The following is a 17,501-nucleotide window of genomic DNA, read 5'->3' as shown; positions in this document are numbered from 1 at the left end:
CAAGGGGTTGTTCCAATTGATTGGTGCGTGTTCTACAATGCTTTGGATGATACCTTAAGTGCAGAGCTTGTTGAGGCATTCCTTGAGTTGTGGCTCGAAAAAGATGATAAACACGTGGCGATCCCGAGTTGTGGCTTAGTGATATTGGAAAACCGGCATGAATATGCGAGTTGTGGCTCGTATGGATGGGCTCCACTTGATTAGGCAAATCATGGGTTGTGGCCAGTGAGGTTTTGAATCTTGTGTTGAGAATACGAATTGTGTTTCGTATTGGGAACTCCACCTGGCATTACGGATGGTGGTCCGTAACAGGATAGTCCCGCAATGTATCTATTCGAGTTGTAACTTGTAGAGGTGGAACCACGAGTTGTGACTTGTGGTACCAAGGATTATCTTAAGGTCATCATCTGAGGATGAAACTGGTAAGAGGATGAAACTTTCAAGGCTCAAAATTATTAGTGTTATAGTGGTAAGAGGATGAAACTTTTTATGGTTGGAAAGTGATCATGGTAGTAGTTTCTTCTTTCAAGAATTCTAGTGTTATCATGATAGATGAAAGTGTTAATTCAGCATAAGTAAATATTTGAGTTTTAAAGTAATCCTAAGAAGAAAATAAATGTATCAGATTGTGCAATCTAGAACGGGCACTAGTTGAAAATAGACATATTAGAACAATACATTAAATTGGTTGTAACAAAATTGATATAATAAAAAACATGATGAAAATTTTGTAAATACTGGAAAAAATTTTAGTTCGGTTGTTGTGCGAACTGATCTGATAAGTACTTATTAGTTTGGTTATATAGAGAACCGATATAATATGTACATATTAGATTAGTTAAATTGACAACCGATCTAATAGGGGTTCTTTTATTCAACCTACGAAACCTTTTTCACTTTTCGTGAACGCTTTCTTTCTCTCTTGCATTGTCTCCCTACTTCTCTCTCGTGTCGTCACCCTACACTAGAAAAGCTTCTCTCAACACCACTCACCACAATCGTCATTTGTTGTAGGCTCAAAGCAGTCCGTCGTCGTCGCCCCTAACACTGTAATGTAAGGATTGGAATAATAAAACAAAGTACTTCTACAAATTAGGATTCATTCATATACAAACTGAAATAACTCTTAGTAAACTATAATATTTAAAACCCAAGCTTTTCAAACATTACTTATCCATTGTTTCAAAACTTTTCAAACATGTAAAGTTGACTCGTCCCGTCCTGCTTTGAGCTTGTGTGGGGTGTAAGTTATGTGAACCAGATGTTAGTGGGCCAAAAGGCTCAAAATGTTGATTGGTCCTATGTTTTTACTAATGAGCTTGCAGGCCGCAGTGGCGAAACTTGGAAAAAAAATTTGGGGTTCCAAATTACATTATTTCAAATTCATTATATGTAACTCTGAGAAATTTAGATAGTTGTTTTTCGTAGTCTTTAATTTTTGGATTCTCATAAAATTTTTCAAGTTTAATTGATGTACATGCATCACAAGTCTTCTTGAAAAAAAAATTCAATGATTTTACTTTTTATCATAATTTTTCTTATATAAATTTACCTCCTCTCACCTATTTAGAAAAATATGAATTTGTCACCACCTAGCGGTATATAGTAGACAAATTTATCACATGAAATAGGAAAACATATGCTTCAAAAAAAAGATACAAAATAAACCAATTCACAAGAATAAATTAATTGATCTAAAATGTTCTTTAACTCATCAATTTTACTATGATGCAATTTTATTTTGAAAAGGAAGTGATATTGAAAGTAAAAATTTAGATAAAAAGGAGGAGATGAAAAAGAGATGAAAATACAAAATAAAGAAATGAAAAAAAAGGAGAAAGCATGTATGAGATTTTAAGAAAAAAACTTAAAAAATTAATATAAATAATATAATAATAAAAAAATAAATAATTTAAATATATATAAAAAATTAAATGAAAACAAAAGGGGAGTCATGGCTCCCTTGTGTCATTGAAAAAGTCCGCCACTGTCAGGCCAGACTGTCCGACCCGCCCTGCATTGGCACCTCTAATATCAATAATATCCCAATAAAATTATTCCACTATGATAAATTTTCCTACAGAAGAAATCTTAAAACATGTTTAATGTTGTTTGTTTATTTTCTAGTACAAAATATTTAATTCAAAATTTAAGAGATTAAATCAATATTCACATTTAAAACAAATCATATATTCTACAACAAAGAAATTATTCTAATTTTCAACATGAGTGATCTTTTGTTAGAGGGAGAAAGGAAAGAAGGAAAGATTAGACCGGAGGGAAGAGAGAACGAGAAGGAAAAGGGAGAAACGGAGGAAGGTTGGGTTGAGAGGGAGAATCGATGTTTAAGGTGTTATTATATTTTATTGCAAAATCAATCAATTGCTGATGATGAAAACTCTAAAAGTAGTTAATTATTTCATTTACAACAATTCCTCATTAATTTATATTAATATACCTATATCATAATCAAGTTTAAACAAAAAATATAAAATAAATTGTTTACAGCTGCTTAAGATGAAATCGCCATAAACCCATAATTCACATTTTTTTTAATAAGAAAACTCTCAAAGAGTAGCTATTAAGTAACCAATTTCGGATGTTATGACATGGCATACAATATTGGTAGTCAAATGAGAAGGAGTGGGAAAAGAGAGCATTTGGCAGTGGCTATATATATATCAACTACTTAAAGCCATCTATATCCCATGGCTGAAGGTATTATATAACTGGTGTAAGAAAAATTTATGAAATTTACATTGTAGCTACGTTAAACAAGAGCCAACAAGCTACTACGAATTTACATTTCTCACCCTCAACCCCCTGATAAGCTACATATACGGAAAAAAATGGAAAGTGTAATCAAATTAGAAAAGAAAAAAATTAAAGACGTGGAATTTCAAAACCACAATCAAATCCCTATCCTAATGATGCTTTATATTGGATCGCAGCCAGATGTATGTAATTAATGGCGTATTCTTGCTTTATCATGAATGAGGCAGGTCCTCACTCCCAACACCTATTGTCGATTTGTCAATCGTGCGCACGTTGTACTGCTCATATACTCTTCCACGATTCTCCGCCCACCATTGTTCTGCTTGTTTCTCACTAAACCGTTTCCGACTGCATTTACCATTGCAAGGTTAAACCCAGGTTATATATGATATGGCTAACATTTGAAATGCAAGAGTTATCTGAATAGTTAGGAAACTGTCTGTCAAAGCTTACACCCTATAACATGAGATGACAATTAATTACGCACATTCATGTAGTAGTTCTATTTCTACAGTGGTGAGACCCACATGAATTCCAACTACAAATAGAGAATGTGATGGAAAAGAGGCATTGAAAGTGCATTCCTAGCATTCCCCTACTCAACATTACCAAATTTGGAGGTAAAGTGTTTTGTATGTAGACCAAAAAATAAATGCAAATATTATAGAACATTCTATACCTGAAGCGAACTCTTTTAAGATCTATTACACCTCCTGGTAGGGAGGTGAGAGTAATATATACACCAGGTTCATCTTGCTTAACCCATTCAGTCTCATTATCCTTTGTTTTGCTCCCATTTCTACTACTTGCATCTAATTGACCATGTTTGTTGTGACCTGTGCTAGTAGCATCTGACTGACTGTGTTTAATGTGACCTGCAGTCCTGTTGATGATGGTGCTTGATCCATTTGAAAGTAACTGGTTATTGGATCCAGTTGAGTCTGATTCTGGGCTTGTTGCTTGAATATTCAATCGATCAAAGGAAGCATTGTTAAGGTCATTGGAACCAGGAATGGAGCCAAAGGAAGCAAGAGAGGGTGGTGATCTGACAGTCCTAGACACTCCTACAGGCAACCTCTCGGCCATATCCTTCAACTATTCAGTGCAAGAAACAAAGACATGTAAGATTAGCGAGACCAGTTGTGATACATCCAGTATATATACACACGGCATAAATTAAATTTGCAATTTAAAATCCACCAGTTTAGCTTTTAGCTGAATTGAGCCCAACTGTAAATTATTCGTGCTTTCCTGAGTTTTATTAGGATAATAAATTTTTGGTAAAGTTATGTAAAATCAACGCATAGCTTCTGTTGTGTGAGATTTTCCTCATTCTTGTAGTCGTTTAGGGATGTTTTCCAGAGGCTGGTCCTCTATTTAATATGTACACTACTTGGTCTCCGAGAAAGATTTATGTTTGAATGCAAATTTTCTCGATATTATTTATGATAAACAAAAGCCAGTCATAATTTATAGACCAAGGCTCATAACTACTTGCCTCGAATAAGGCTCTATTGCAGACAAGACAACAAATCACATTTATGGCGGCAATGGCTTATTTTTTCATCTACTAGCCTCATCCTGCTCAGTTAGACCAGGTCATCATAACAAAATAACTAAAGAAAGCATCACTATGGATAGAATGCACTTGAATAAGGTTTCTGTAGATATAGTTAGCACATTTTAAACGAAAAAACAAAAATAAATGTTACCAATCCTTTATCTGTGTGCAAATCCAATATGAAAATGAATATTTTTGGGTCCTCCGTATTTTGCTCTGTGAGTATGTGAGAGCTTGAAGCTGTTGTGACAATATAGTTGTTAAAAGTGGCTCGAGGGATAGAGTTTCTACCTGGGCAGTAAGTGACTTGATCACTTCCTTTGCTGCTTTGCATTTGGCAGTTTCTTCACTTGCAATTGCTATTGCTTCTTTTAACTGTTTAGTTGTTCTTTCCAACTCCACTTCTTGAAGCTGGGCTTTTCGAGTCAGGTTTTCCACCTGAATGGAGACAAAAATTCATCAGGCTCACTACAAATAAATGAATAGGAAATTTCATCTTCTTGTGGTTTGGAAAATAAATGAACAGAAGTAAACTCTTCTTCCAAATGAAAGTGACTTAAACATCTTCTGGGGTATAAATGAGATGGTTAACTCCCTACAGAGCTATTGCCAAATCCGAATGGAACAACAGAGAGAAAAATAGCCCTCCTGTCTTGCTCCTCCTATACAACTACCTCTCCACTATCAGTGCATCCCAACCAAAACAGAAACAGAACAGTCCAAATTATGGGCCTGTTTTTCAGAAACTTCTTCGTAGTTTCGTAAACACCTTTAGAAGAGAAAAATAAGGAAAATGAAACTAACTTCCCCATAATTTAAAATTAGTTTACGCTTAATTCATGTATAAGCTAATTTTAGCTTCTCCATAAGCTAATTGTTAACTCATTTTCCCTTCTTATTTTTCTGTTGTAAAATTTTTTAAGGAGAAGTTTCCTCCAGACAGGCCCTGTGTCCTGTCCTGGCCTAGTCTATTTAATTTTGTTCTTCCTATTTCATTTCTTCTACATCCAAGGTCCGTCGCCTTGGCCTAATACTGATGGACCTCTATCAGAGCCAAATAAAAGTTCAAGTTCAGCTCATTGACTAGAGAAAGTCAAATTTTCAATTTTCAACTCAGACTCGGCTCATGAGTTCATGAGCCCAACTTAATGAACTTATAGCCAACTGCATCTTGTACAGTTGATGAGATAGCTCAGCTATCACCACCCTCTCTGAAACAGTTGCATGCACATGATCTGATGTAATGATAATTAAAAATTAAACTTTACATGACTGTTACATCTGCATATAGACTCAGATTTTATATTTTCTGGCTCGTGAATTAACATCCAACTCAACCATTAGCAGATAATATAACACAGCAAATAATGTGGCTACTTCCAATTAAACATGCATTTAGCTAGAAACAATCAAAGGATTATAGCAATTGGTATAAACTCCTTTCTTGCTTATTTTTCTTTCTCCCCGTGGTAGCTGGAGTCATTTATTCAGACACAATCCACATTAAAATAACAAATATCATGAAAAAGAAAGACCTAGTTTGAATACAACAGAGACTAAATGACATGTGAGGTTTCTTACATTAAGATTCTACTAAAATAATATTTAAGGGAATACTATCACCAACGAAAGCATAAGATAAAATACCTGCGATCTTAATTTAATAACCTCCTGACTGAGGTTATCATTGGTTCTCTTAGCATCATCCACAACTATCTTTGGGGATGAAAGTCCCCCTACTGTTGGGGTTGGAGTAGTTGAACGAGGTGGACTAGGTCGCCTAGATATTGGCGATGTTGCCCGGGAAACAATCCTAGATCCAGGAACAGAAGCTGAAAAAAACTTCTTCGATGATCCAAAAACAGGATTAAAAGATTTTGAAATATTCATTGCTCCCCACTGTGAACCACCATTTGGAGCAGGTGAGACTCGGCTACTGTTAAATTCCAATTTTTTGTTTTTCTTCGAAGATCTGCTGTCCACTTGTTTCAAGGATTCTATTGAAGAAAACCTGGCAAGTTGATTATGAGATCTGGAATCCAATTTGTCATCCTTACCAATAAACTCAAGTGACCCCTGATTAACACTTCCTCTTCTGCTCATAGAGGACTGAGATGAAGAATCAGTTTCGGTTGTTTTCCTTATTTTATTAAAACAATTATCACAGACACGATAAGGTTTGTTGGGGTTTGGTGCCATTGAAGCTTTGACAGATTTCTTACTACTGCATGAATGACAAAAAACAAGTCCACAGTTATAACAATTGTGGCGTTTTCTTTTGAAATTGAATGGCAGGCGGCAGCCCGAACACATAGACTGGTCAACACCACATACCCACTTATGCAGGCATATGGCTGCGGTGAAATTTGTACCACAAGCAATACTTTTTACTTGCTTGTCTTTCAGAGCTTCTACTAGTGTTGGGGTGCTTCTGTCGTTAGTATCCCCATGGCCTAAACGACCATTAGCACCTTTCCCCCACGTGAAAACCTCAGTCCTTGAAGTTAGAACTGCTACATGATATGCACCACAAGCTATCTCTTCCACAAAACTCTTTGACAGCTTTCCTTCTACACGGGTTGGTAGCTTCCCATCCGCTTGAGTATTTCCTAACTGGCCATAGACACAACTGCCCATTGTATAGACATGGCCTGATCGAGAAAGTACAACAGTCATACTATGACCACATGACACTTGACAAAAATTAGGTTCAACAAGAGCCACAACACAGGTTGGAACAAGTTTTGATTCCTTGTCACCATGCCCAAGTCGACCTTTGTCTCCATCACCCCATGTAAACAGCTTCCCTGAAGAGCAGTTGCTGGAACTTGAATTTCCAACCATGACCTCCACAACAGCAGCAGTATGCCAAACACCACAGGCAGCCTGAACAGTACGAAGACCCTTCAAGGACTCTATTTCTCTAGGCAAGGAAACACTTTTTCTGTCTCCATGACCCAGAACACCAAATGTCCCATCACCAAAAGTAAATAATTGCCCAGCAGAGGTTACAACAGCAGTGTGCCATGGACCACAAGAAATAGATGAAACATGTATTCCCTCCAAAGGGCCATTTACCCTTTTTGGGACCCAGTGGCTCACCTGATTTCCATGCCCTAGAAGACCATAATTGTAAGTGCCATCACCCCATGTATAAAGATCACCAGAGAGTGTCACAGCACATGTATGATACTCCCCACAAGCTACAAGTTCAATATTTGTATTACTTAGAGATTCAATAAGCTTTGGATGGGGAACATCCGAATCAACTCCATGCCCAAGCCTTCCTCCTGATTCTTCCCCCCAGGAAAAAATTTCACCTTGTTTGGTAACTAAGGCCGCATGTCTCCCACCACAGGCAATATTCTGTACATCAAGAACTACAGCGGATTCCAACGCTTTGGGCAACAAAGAATCTGTTTTCGCACCAAAATCACTCCCAACTTGGTGAGACCCACCACCTAGTACAGCATCACCTGTGCCTTCCCCCCAAATGAAAACATCCCCCAAGGCATCGCCGTCATCATGACCAGAACCTTGGCTAGATGAGCTAACTGCACTTGATAGACTAACTCTAAACGCATCCATAGGCATTGTCTTCATTTGACCATGCATGCTATCTGATCCTCCTGATGACACGGAGTGGAGTGAACCACTCACAGAATCTGGAGGGAAGAAACCCATTGGAGGAATAGGATAATAAATCACATCAGAAAATGCCTTATCCAAACCATTCTTTGGGGGGCTTTCATATGGGCTATGAAGGCGAAGATGATCCCCACTGTCCTGAAAGTGGAAAATGAAACAATCCTCTTAACAAACATTGTAACTGAAATGAAATCAAACAGGGAGAAAATAAAGGAAACATAATATAGTAATACCTTTGGCAAGCTTTCATTACTACCAAATGGAGAATTCAAGGGAGAACTTCTTCTAGTGTATGTTCGAGGACTATTAGTTTCAGATGGAATACCATCACTTCTTGACTCAGGTTTCCACTTCCGGTGATGACTGCGTGAAATTAATGCTTTCAATCCACTGAACCAAACCTCAGCTTCATCTTTATCCTTACAAATCTAGAAGAAAAGCATTGATCAAAAAATTACACAAAGTTTTAGAAACAAAATACCCCACTAATACTCATAAATTATATTCATGCAATCAAGCAGCAGACGAAGCACAACCCCTAAAATGACCCATAATATAGCTTGGGAAAAGTTCTTATTTATTTTGTGATATTTGATTAACCAACATAAGTTTAACTAAATAAATAATTTATCCAAGCTTAATCATGAATCTACCACACATTTCTGCCACCGCCCACCGCCCATTTTACAAATTTGTGGTTGACAGTAGGTAGATATTGATTAAATTAATTGATACCAAGTTAATCAAATACCTTATTACCAAGCTGCATCTATGGATCAAATTTCAAGAAGAGGGGGAAGGGGAGATGAATATAGAAATTTATACCAAGTCTAGCGATCTATCATTGTAAATGAGAGAAAACGACTGGTATTCCTTCTCAGGCCGTGGATATCTTTGAAAGATTGGCTGAAAAAATAGGGTCATGTTTAATCAGTCATAACAGAGATAGACAAGAGAACCTTATCACTTCTGATGAATTCAGTGCAGATGCTCATACTAAAGAATAAACTCTGAATATATTTATGATTATTGAAGAAACCCATGATCATGCTCATCAATACAACATGACTGTGTAGTGTATTCTACGTAAATGACAAATTATTAAAAAAGACAGCACAAAAATACATCAGCATGTATATAAATTCCTGGAAAGAAACATCATAATAGTTGCTGAAAGAAACTACGTAAATGATATCATTAGGACAGAAAGTCCACAACCCCAATAAATTAACCATCAGTAGCCAGTAAATCATAATAAATCGGAAGCTTCCCCTAAAGGGAAACAAGATCCAAAAATTTCCATAAACAGGTATGTAATGGAAAAGATTAAGAATAACAAGAGACCTAGCTTGCAAGTTTCTTAGTAGAAGATGGATAGTGAATGACATCTCATATATATATTGGCCATGAACAAATTGTGAGATAACAATACTACATACATAAAATGCAAGCTTTATTAATTATATGAATATTGCAACTACCTTACAACAATTATTTATAAAAATAAGAAACGACATTGTTGGCAAAATCTAAAGCAGCAAAACAATATCAATGATTTCCTTATCATTGTGAAATACTTACTGTGCGTTGTCCAGATATAATCCTAGAAACATTAGTTAGTTTAAGGCGCTTCTCTTCCTTCCCTGAGAACCATATCAAAAGAGATTCATCCTGAAAGCAACAGACAAGTCAAATACTTTTTTCAACTTTTGGAAACCTAACAATAATTGGAGGGAAAAAAAATGCATAAGATGGAAACTGTCAAAAATCAACAATCCCCAAAACTTTAGCTGTCGTGTGTACACACATGAATAATTTATATAATAAAACATCAAAGGTAATTTTAGGATAGATAAACAATTTTTCATATCGTATCACAGATAGATATTTCCTACTTTCCTTTTCTTAAAAGAAAAAATATATAAACAATCAATGTGATATTTACCTATCCTAAAATTATCTTCACTATTTACTACAATTTCATATCTCTCCAATACACCCCATCCAAAACACTTTCAACTAAAAGCATGTAGGATGTACGAACCCAATCTACACCTTGTGCTAAAAGCCTAAAACTTGGCTTCTATATAGAAGAATGAGGGTGGTGAGAATCAAACTCCAAACCACATGGTTGCAGAAGCTGAAACATGTTGGGAAGTCCCATATTGCTTGCCCCAATTATTTGAGTGTGGCTTACATATCTGTTGAACAACTTTGTTTGACTCCAACTGATTTTAAGATAAAATCTGACATAATATCATAGTCTATAGCTCATCTTGGTAATTAATTACCTATTCTAGAAGTCTCAGTTCTCACAAGCCCACCTATTCTATTCTGAAATTCAACATTCAGAGGAATAGGAGTTCAAGGATTGAAATCCTGACCACTTGGTCACGGACTCTATAAACTATATGATACCATGTAAGTCATCATGACTCTATTATCTCAATTGTTTGGTAGAACCATGTGAATGGTTTGACTTATCTAAAATAAACAAATAACATATTGAAGGTAATGCAAAATCAACAATAAGCAATATTATAGCGATAACAAAACAAGCATGATACTAGGAGAAATGAAACGTCAGCAAGTAGATTCTATAAATGTCACCCATAATCACCGCATGTACCATGTTAGAGTTATACTTTTTCTCTTTGTAATATCTCGATTTTCTTTTTGAGTTATGTAGTTACATCTAACATCTGTTGGTTATTTGCTGTTTGTTGGTTACAACTGAACAGTGTTGCAGTGTTCCCCTGCCCTTACAAACATATATTCTGTGACAGAGGTTCACTGTCTTTGAAATTTTCATTCTAAGCAACAAATTATTTCAATATAGCAGATCTTATTATAGTCAATAAGGCAATAGTATACTTAACTCCAAGTTTAATACATACAGCCTTTGGTAAGGTAAAGCTTCCATTTTTTAATATTTGCATAAAGAGCGTCTAACCAGATCCAATCAGTCTCATGGCTGGGAGAAGTTCTTCCTCATTTTCGACTATGAAAACTATTTTGATGAAGACTACATTTCTGGTAAACTAATCAAGGTTCCCCAGAGTTTAGTAAAAGCATTATCATATTTTTAACATTGTCAAATAGTTGCTCAAAACTTTGTAATCAAGCATAACAACCGTGATTTCCAAAAATTTCACAATAATGCTGAATACCGTTTGGAAACCTAATATCTATGCTGATCTAACTGTAGTTAAGTCATCAATAGTTCTTTCTGTAATTATTTGAAACTTTGAGCATGCACTTCTGAAATCTCCTTTCGCACAATTATAATTTATTCTATGAATGAATACATTTTTAGCCCTCTTCAAAAGATTACTAACAGTGTTCATCTGTGAAATTCAAGATCATATTTCTCCTTAGTTCTGCCTTCTCAAGAAAATTTGTTATAACTAGCTGTAGAGTAAAATAATAAAAATACATTACTAAAAGAAAAGAACAGACTGAGGCTCTAAGTTTCTCTCTGAAAATAATACAAGGACAAAGTATTGGCAAACATATATCTTCAGGAAAAAAGAGAGACATACACTTTCAAACTATTAATCTATATATACAGAAAAACAAGCAGAAAACTCACATTGGAAAGTCGAAAAGGACAAAACTTGGGCTTCCCTCTTCTTCCATACTTGAGCAAGTAAGCCCCCTTTTTTAAAGCAGTAATAGCCTGTAGTTAAGACCATAAAGAACCTCAGTCAGTATAGTCAGCACATTAGGCAAGCACAAAATGTCCTGCCTGAATATCAAATTCCACAACACATAATAATAAACTGAATGCACATCAACTTACATGAAAATTTTGAAAACTTCTTAAAATATGTTATAACAGCGAGATGAGATCATTATCCAACACCCCTTACTAGTTAGACATTCTCTAAAAAGTTTAGTCACCAAAATGGAGCAGCTAGAATGTTTTTAAAATATCTTTGGCAACAACGAACGCATTAGTTTTGAAGAGATTTTTCATTCTTATCCTGATTTGTCGATTAGTACCTTCTCCACAAGCATACAGCAAAGTTTCAAGAAGATGAACTTGCTCTCACTCTTAACTACAACAACCTCAATATCACACGATCAATATTAAAAGAGCAATAGATCTTTTAGTAATTTTCAAAATCAACTTTATCCACTACAGTATGAGCTCATCAAAACATAAATAATAGAGATAGTCAGATACAATGACCAAAGTCTTTTACCACTACACAGGTTTTCAACTACATAAATCAAATGATGCCATTTTGCTGTGTACAAAACAAATTATTCAACAATTCTACATCCTTCTTTAATCATTTCCTTTAGAATCAATCTTTCTTGGCCTATCCGTGCTTCTAGTATTTAGGTTATCCTCCATCTAATGAACACTTTCGATAGGAACCTCTATTAGTCCTCTTCTCACATGTTCAAACCATCCTAGACAGAACTCAACCAACTTTTCCTCAATAGATGCCCCACCAACTTTCTCTCCAATTCTTAGCATAAATAATTAAAAAACTTGGAATTTAGAATCTGTTTACTGGCTGAGTGCTCTATCTCACCTTGTGAATAATGAATATATACAAACAAAATTACCTACTTTTAGTTTATTCAATATGGAAAGGTAGCATTGTCCTATTTATCCGTATGACAAACCCCTTTTTTGGTTAAATAGCCAAAGAGGTAAAAAAACTGATACATGGCCTGAAGATGAATAATTTTAATGCCAGGATGGTTGCTATAAGAAAATACCAGAGATGTGTCCTTTGCTGTCCTGTAGACACCCCAAATTACCCAAATGATTGTCTACCATGTCCCCCGCATGTATTTTTCTCTTTTTCTCTTTTTCTCTAACCTTTTCCCTTACCCTCCTTTCCATTTGAGCAATGTTGATACAACCAAAATCCCTCTACTGCCCTTTACTCACGTAAGTCACATGATCAAGCATATGAATGCATAACAATGAAGGACACTAAATTATAATCCTAAACTTTTTACTTTTTATACCTTATAAAAATGAACAAACAGTTTGAATCCTAACAACAGCTGCAACAAAAAATTTTGAACATTTGTAAAATCAAACCAAAACGAATATCCGAACAGGTATAAAATTTATATCATTAAATTAAAAATTAAATAAACAATTTTTTTGGTACCAAGGTCATTTCTTTCTTGTTCTGTAGAAGCAAACTATGACGTGCAAAAGATGTAATTCAAGATATCAAAGACTCAGCCCATTTTATTTTTTCTCAATATGCGTTATATGTATAATTAGGGCAAGTTAGTTTTATATGCTAATAAGGGCAGCCTAGTGGACGAGATTCCCACTTAGTGGTGGTATTTCACAAAGGTAGACGTACATCACCTTAATTGTTGGTAAACAAGTTCTAGCTAGTTTTTCATCTTTACTAGATTGACACAAAATTAACCCAGCAAGATAAACCATTTATAACAAAAAGTATATTCTCCCTTTTTCTCAATTTAACATTTTATATAACCAAATAAAAATACTGATCCAGAAGAAGCTCTTGCACTTCCATGAGAAACAGAGGTTGAAGGAAGAATTGCTTCGAAAGCAGAACTAGCTCGTTGTGAGACATAATGATCAATCATGGTAAAGCAAATATTTCCTAATATTCTGTGAATTGTGAAGGGTAGGATAGTGTCACAACAACTTTGTTTAAGTGTGCTCAATATTTGATGTGGAGAAACTCTAAAATTAGTTCACTGGTATACTTGGTTCATGAGAGACCAGATTTGGTTGAGCCATTTGAGTTTAAGTTAGGGTAAAATATAAATTTATCACTGAGTAGTAAACCAGCTGGTATGGAAGATATTTGGAGCTGTAATAGGGCACTGCCAAAAGTTTTTGGGGGTGAGGGAGCTCCAACTCACTCCTTTCCAGCACAATTGCAGCTGCCTTGAACAATAAAAGTCCTCAAGCTATAAGTGAAATGCTCCTTTCGAACTAACAAGTAACCACAATGTTCAAGTGTTAAGATCTACAAAGCATCAGATATCAGATTCCACACATGTTCATTCATTTTCCCAAATAAAAGAAGATTGCAAGCATGCACCACATAGCACACCACCCTCTTTTACCAACCATTACTAATAAATGCAAATCTCACCCAACATTTCTACTTAGTGACCCGAATGTCGGTTTTTTTATTTTACCCCTCTCCTCTCCTACCAACAGTTGCAGAGATAAATAAGCAAAATTACAAAGAATTTCAATTTAATGGTGTATGTATATTCAGTGCAGAATCAAACCTATTACGCCATAAGGGTCAAAGGAAACCCAAAAATACAGACTTCAGCTGATGGCACACCCTACCAGGCAGTTCAAACAAATTAATGAACCAACCATACTTGACTTCAAGTACAGTACAAAGTTGTCATCATCTTCATGATTTAACGTTTATTTACTACATTTAAAAACCTATTTGAATATGTATAAATAGCTCAAAATTAAAATCCTTCTAATAGTTATATAATTTTAAACAGAAAATAACCAATTAAAACCGTATTGAATAGTTAATAGCAATAAATAAACGTTTAACAGTTCAATTTGAATACAGTAGTCACGAACTAACCAATTTACCTGTTCAATGTCTCTTTCCACGGGACCAGTTCTATTAAGATCCGAAGTCGTCGTCATCGTATCAGTCCGTGACATCACTCAAAACACAAAATTCACCGCTCAGAAGAAACTACTCCCCAAGCTCAACACTAAACTCACACTAACTCACCCGTTCTCGTGCCCGAACCCTTCCATTCACCCAACAACCCTCCCAAACCCTCACTAAACCCCGAATTCTCACGCGCCAACGCCTCCAACTCCTCACCCGCGCTCAACTTCGAAACCTCCACCATCATAATCGACCTCCAATTCGCACAATTACTACAACGTCGTTACCGGAAGCATCACAACATCTGGAACTCCAGTGGATAATCACTTCGCAACTCCGGCGATCTCCGGCAACGATCGGCAGCGGATGAAGCTTCTAGGTCAAAGAGAAAGTACACGATCGAGCAACGAACGGAGCACTGCGATGATTCCGGCGTTTAAGCTCAGCCGAAAAAGCGTCAGAAAATCGGAATGACAGAATCTTAAAGGAAGCTGTGATCTGATTGTGAAGTCGGAGTAGAGAGAGAAAGCGAGTGCTAGAGAGAGAATCTGAAGATTGGAAAAAAGAAAGCATAAAAATTTTTCAGTGTGGTGTGGTGGCTCTGTAGCTGATAGTGGGAAAAGGAAGTGAAAAAATAAAGAAAGCAAAAGAAAATGGGCGAAAGGGAAAGGAAATAATAAAAGTGAAGGGTCGAAGAAAATTGACCAGGGTTATTGGGTTAATTTTCGAGTTTGCCCCTGCGCTTTTCCGTTTTTTTCGGAGATTCTCGCGAGAAAATGGACAGTGAGTGGGGAGAAAAAGGTGGAATTGACTGTTAATTAAATTGTGAAAGAAATTGGTGAGGGTCTTCTTGAGTCAAAGCATGGTGTGTATTATTCAATACTAGTATTCTTCTTCTTTCTATTATTTTTTTTTTTCAATTTTTCTTATAACTTAGATATACTTATTTTGTCCTTTTGTTTTAGTATTCTTCTTCTTTCTTTTATTATATTTTTTTTTTCAATTTTTCTTATAACTTAGATATATTATTTTGTCATTTTGTTTTATATTGAAAGATGTTTCATAAATGGAAAATAAATAATGTTGTTTAAACTAATTTGCAATATCAGGAATGATATGTAATAAGAATCGTTTCAGTGGAATGTCCACTCAAACAATTTTCAAGTTTTCTGTTTCTCTTTAATTGATGGTTTTGTTCGTCAACCAATTGGTAGGTACCTATTAAAGGTGTACTCTGATGCTAAAGTCAATACAGATCGATTGGTGAAAGTAATAAATGATATAATTAATGTGGAATAAAAGTTTTAATAACCATACTTTAACATATATTTATAGTTTTTTTCCATGAACTTGTGATTACGGTCAGCCTAATCAAGGGCTCAATCCTCCTTAATCATGATTATTAACTTGTTTATGTTAATTAAATGACTAATTGACTTTCAGATGTGTCGTTTGGCCGATAATGATTGTTACATAATTAGAAATTGTACAAGTAATACAATGGACAAGTCCATATATCGTTTCCCATAAAGACTAATGTAATTTAAAATAATTGGTTGTTTACTAATAAAGGAGAAGCGTAACAAAACATTTTTGTGTATAAAAATAAAAAATAAAGAAATAACAAAAATTCACGCAATGGAAACAATGAACTTGATCTAAAAAATTATATGGTAAAGGTTTTACTAGGATTGAGTTTCTGAGAAGTCATCGTTGACAATTTCACTGATTGAGGTCTTGATGCCCTACCACCCATGCATCTACTCAAATTGGTGGTAAAGACGTGCCAAGGGTGTGAAGAATATTTTGAGGGTATGATGGAGGATTTTCTAAAGCATAAGTTTGAAGGGTAAATATGGAGAAGAAGAACTGAAGAATAAGAGTGGGTCTATGATAGCGAAAGGGATTAGAAATCTGGTATTCGAGGTACCAGGCCTCCAGGAAGAAAAGAGAATTTTAGCGTATAATATTCTTATTCCGCAAAAGGTTCATTACACTATTTTTATTGCATGCATAATGGTTTCCGTATATCACGGTAACCATGTAACAAAAAGATTCCTATTTCATAAAGGACAAAATAACAATTTAAAAGAACTCATAGCACTCTCACTCTCTCAGTGCACATATTCCTCCCAATCTAACGACCACATAATGTGTCTTTTGGACCTAGTGCTAACACTTGGATTATTAGTTTCAATTGGCCCATTCTCTTCCTTAGTGTCTGTTGTATTATTTCTCGCGTCAGGCAAAAGAACCTTGTCCTCAACGTTGAAAGTACATTGGATATCAACCCAAGGTTCCCAAGTAGCTTCCTTAGGAGAAAGTCCTTACCATTGAACAAGAACTTCAAGTTAAGAAGAATCATTCACAATGGTCTCACAGGTGCCTCAAATAACTAATGGACTAAGTAAAGGTCCATTATTATAAGTACCCAATGGTAGTGTGTTTGTTTCCCGAGGAGGAGAACCAATGTGTGGTTTCAAAACAGAGCAGTGAAATACCGAATGGATTTTTGAAGTATCCAGGAGAGCTAAACGATAGGCCATTGGGCTAATCTGACTAAGAACTTGAAATGGACCAAAATAGTGTTTTGCAAGTTTCTGTGTGGTTTTATCCTTAATCGAAGTTTTTCGATATGGGTGGAGTTTGACATAAACCTAAGAACTTACCTCATATTGATCTACCATTGATTTCATGTGATCCTAAGCTTTCTACAATTTGCAACGTAAGTTAGACAAAATGTGGTTTAGCTCCCCTAACCTGAAAAACAACTAATAATGGCCTTGAATAGCAATTAACTTCACCATTAAAAAACTCATTTTTCGTTTTAGCACATTAACCTAGCATTGAGGCCTTTAAAAGGCAATCTGTGAGAGAGAAGGGTTTTGGAGGCTGGTTTT

The 17,501-nt window shown here is 35.5% G+C and overlaps 1 protein-coding gene across 2 annotated transcripts; it reads right to left on the bottom strand.

Moving 5' to 3' along the window:
• Nucleotides 1-2,679: 2,679 nt before the first annotated feature.
• Nucleotides 2,680-15,241, bottom strand: LOC114187383 (PH, RCC1 and FYVE domains-containing protein 1-like). 2 transcript variants are annotated; one of them, XM_028075627.1, is made up of 9 exons: nucleotides 14,574-15,237; nucleotides 11,577-11,663; nucleotides 9,566-9,655; nucleotides 8,810-8,890; nucleotides 8,218-8,412; nucleotides 5,984-8,122; nucleotides 4,628-4,774; nucleotides 3,455-3,870; nucleotides 2,680-3,123 (listed from the first exon to the last, which is right to left on the bottom strand). In XM_028075627.1, exons 1-9 carry the CDS (start codon nucleotides 14,646-14,648, stop codon nucleotides 2,988-2,990), a joined length of 3,366 nt encoding a protein of 1,121 aa, XP_027931428.1. In that variant the 5' UTR covers nucleotides 14,649-15,237; the 3' UTR covers nucleotides 2,680-2,987. The 2 variants fall into 2 exon arrangements, 1 of the variants encoding a protein (XP_027931428.1); XR_003605244.1 differs by lacking the exon at nucleotides 2,680-3,123 and adding an exon at nucleotides 4,274-4,356 and having other exon boundaries at nucleotides 3,597-3,870; nucleotides 14,574-15,241.
• Between the last annotated feature and the right edge of the window lie 2,260 nt (nucleotides 15,242-17,501).

Source organism: Vigna unguiculata, chromosome 6 (genome assembly GCF_004118075.2).
Source record: "Vigna unguiculata cultivar IT97K-499-35 chromosome 6, ASM411807v1, whole genome shotgun sequence".
Lineage (NCBI taxonomy): Eukaryota > Viridiplantae > Streptophyta > Magnoliopsida > Fabales > Fabaceae > Vigna > Vigna unguiculata.
This window is presented reverse-complemented; position numbering and strand designations above follow the sequence as displayed.